Here is a 2260-nt window from a genome sequence, read left to right as displayed (position 1 = left end):
AAAAAAAAAAGAAAAAAAAAAGAAAAGAAAAGAAAAGAAAATAGTTCAGCACAACAAAGACAAATACCCACAAGCACTTACTATCATAAATGACTAACCAAATAAGAGAAGCCTTTCTCTTTAATGTGTATTGCATGCCCACAAGCATGTATATCCATGTGAGTACAGGTGTCCATGGAAACTAGAAATGGATGTTCAATTTCTTGGAGCTGGAGTTATAGGTGGTTGCTGAAATGCAAACTCTAGCCCTAGCCAAGAGCCACAAGTGCTCTTTTAACACCAGAGCCATCTCTCCAACACCAGAAAGAAGTCAGCGGTACTTTTGTTTATCTCTCTACATAGCCCCGGCAGTCCTGGAACTCACTATGTAGACAATGCTGGCCTCACACTCGTAGAGACATCCCTACCTCACCTACCTGTGCTGGAACTGAAAGTGGCAAGTGCAACCACATGTAGTGAAAAACTCACTCTCATTGAACAAAATAATATTCTTCATTTTACAGGAAAAAGAAAATTCACTATTAGAAAATAGCAATGAATGCTAAAATTCCTAGGCAAAGTTTAAAAAGAAACAGTGTGTTCACATGCCCTCAAAATATCTCCCCAAAACTTTTTATAAGACAGTAAACAATAAATAGCCTTATAGTGAGTGGAGTACCCAGAGACATCACACTGACCGGATAACTAGGCTGGGCTGACATCTTGTGCCTCTGACAAGCAGAGGGGCGTGTTCCCTCTTTGTTATTCTGCCCCAAGTGTGCTATTTCTCACAAGAAAACAATACCAAACCAAGGAAAACACATTTCTGACAAGCACTTCTCAAGAATGTCTAAGTCACAAAAGAGTAAGTGACATTCAGAGAGTAGAGGGGAATAGAGAGAAAATGACAACTGAATTGCAACGTGGGACCCTGAAACATAAAGGACACTGAAGGAAAAATGATGAGATCTGAAAAAAGCTTAGCCTGATCAATAGTATTCTACCTGTACAAATTTTTGATTCTGATCATCATACTATGGTCTGTCATATGTTAACATTAGAGGAAGCATATGGAGAGACCTCTGTGCTGCTTCTGTACCTCCTACAAATCTCAAAATCAAAACAAACGTTTATAAAAACCCACACATTCCTGAAGTCCTGTTTTCCTGTTTTCTACCGCAGCTTCAGGGCATCCATTTACACACTAGGTAGGTACCCTTTCTACTGACTGCTGCATTAACAGTACTCTCCCTCCATGCTACATCAGTCCCATGACATAATAAGCTCTAAACATGTTACTTCCAAAAATAAGGCAACCATAAATTTCCAGAGCCTGCAGGAAGCTTCAGTAGATACTGGAAGACAAAACCTGATGACTGAGTTTGATCTGTAACAACCATATTAGAAAGAGAAAACTAACTCCTAAGTTGTCCTTTGGTGTCCGTGTGTGCTTAGTGGCACACATGCTCACATCACTAATCAATCAATACAATTCAAAGTTTCCCCATCTCTGGCATCCTAAAAGAGTTTAGTCTTTACTTTTGTAGCTTTTCAAAGCTTTACTCAACAGCAGTTAACAATATTTCCATTGCTTATTCCACAAAAGCTAAAACTTAAATGAAATATTTACCTTCCAACCACTACCAGCCTCTCTATAATACGGAAAGTTATCACAAATCCACTGGTAAATCTCACTTAACGTCATCTTCTTTTTAGGTGAGCTATTAATTGCAAATGTGATGAGGCTGGCATAGCTGTATGGAGGTTTTCCATCTTTGTGCTGTTGGACTTCTTCCTGGTCCAGTGTTGTATTTGGGTCAAGGAGTGCATTCTTCTTAGAAATCCCCGTTCCATGTGCATTTTGTGCAGCATCAGATTTTTGAATGGCTGCTCTCATGGTGAGCTGTGGTAACCAGTCCATAGATGTTAGGCTGCTCTCCAGTTCAGATGTCATCCTGCAGGTAAATAGACTCCTTAGTGAATATCAAGGAAAAAACTTCCTGCTCTAGTCAAACTAATCCAATATTCACAAATCTAGGAGTTCCAAAATGAGGCAAAACGTAGTTAAATCTGAAAAGATCGAGTTATATTAATGGCCAAACTAAACATTTAAGGGATCAAGACTTCCTTTTTCTTATTTTTTTCCTTCTAAGTCATAAAGAGTTTAAAATACAAAATAATACATACACCAACTGCTAATGCCATTCTTTCTTAAGAAAGAAAGAAAGAAAGAAAGAAAGAAAGAAAGAAAGAAAGAAAGAAAGAAAGAGAGAAAGAGAGA

General features: G+C 38.3%; 1 protein-coding gene across 5 annotated transcripts in view; it reads right to left on the bottom strand.

The window, feature by feature from the left end:
* Foxj3 (forkhead box J3) overlaps window positions 1-2260 on the bottom strand; it is a 91049-nt gene that overhangs the window by 54109 nt on the left and 34680 nt on the right. For all 5 annotated transcript variants that reach the window (XM_031378475.1, XM_031378476.1, XM_031378479.1 and 2 more), the window contains exon 3: window positions 1610-1934. In XM_031378475.1, coding sequence (XP_031234335.1) covers window positions 1610-1934 — 325 coding nt within the window. The remainder of the gene's footprint in view (window positions 1-1609; window positions 1935-2260) is intronic.

This window comes from Mastomys coucha, unplaced genomic scaffold (assembly GCF_008632895.1).
Source record: "Mastomys coucha isolate ucsf_1 unplaced genomic scaffold, UCSF_Mcou_1 pScaffold18, whole genome shotgun sequence".
NCBI lineage: Eukaryota > Metazoa > Chordata > Mammalia > Rodentia > Muridae > Mastomys > Mastomys coucha.
Note: the sequence above shows the minus strand (reverse complement) of the source record. Positions and strands in the feature narration are given on the sequence as shown.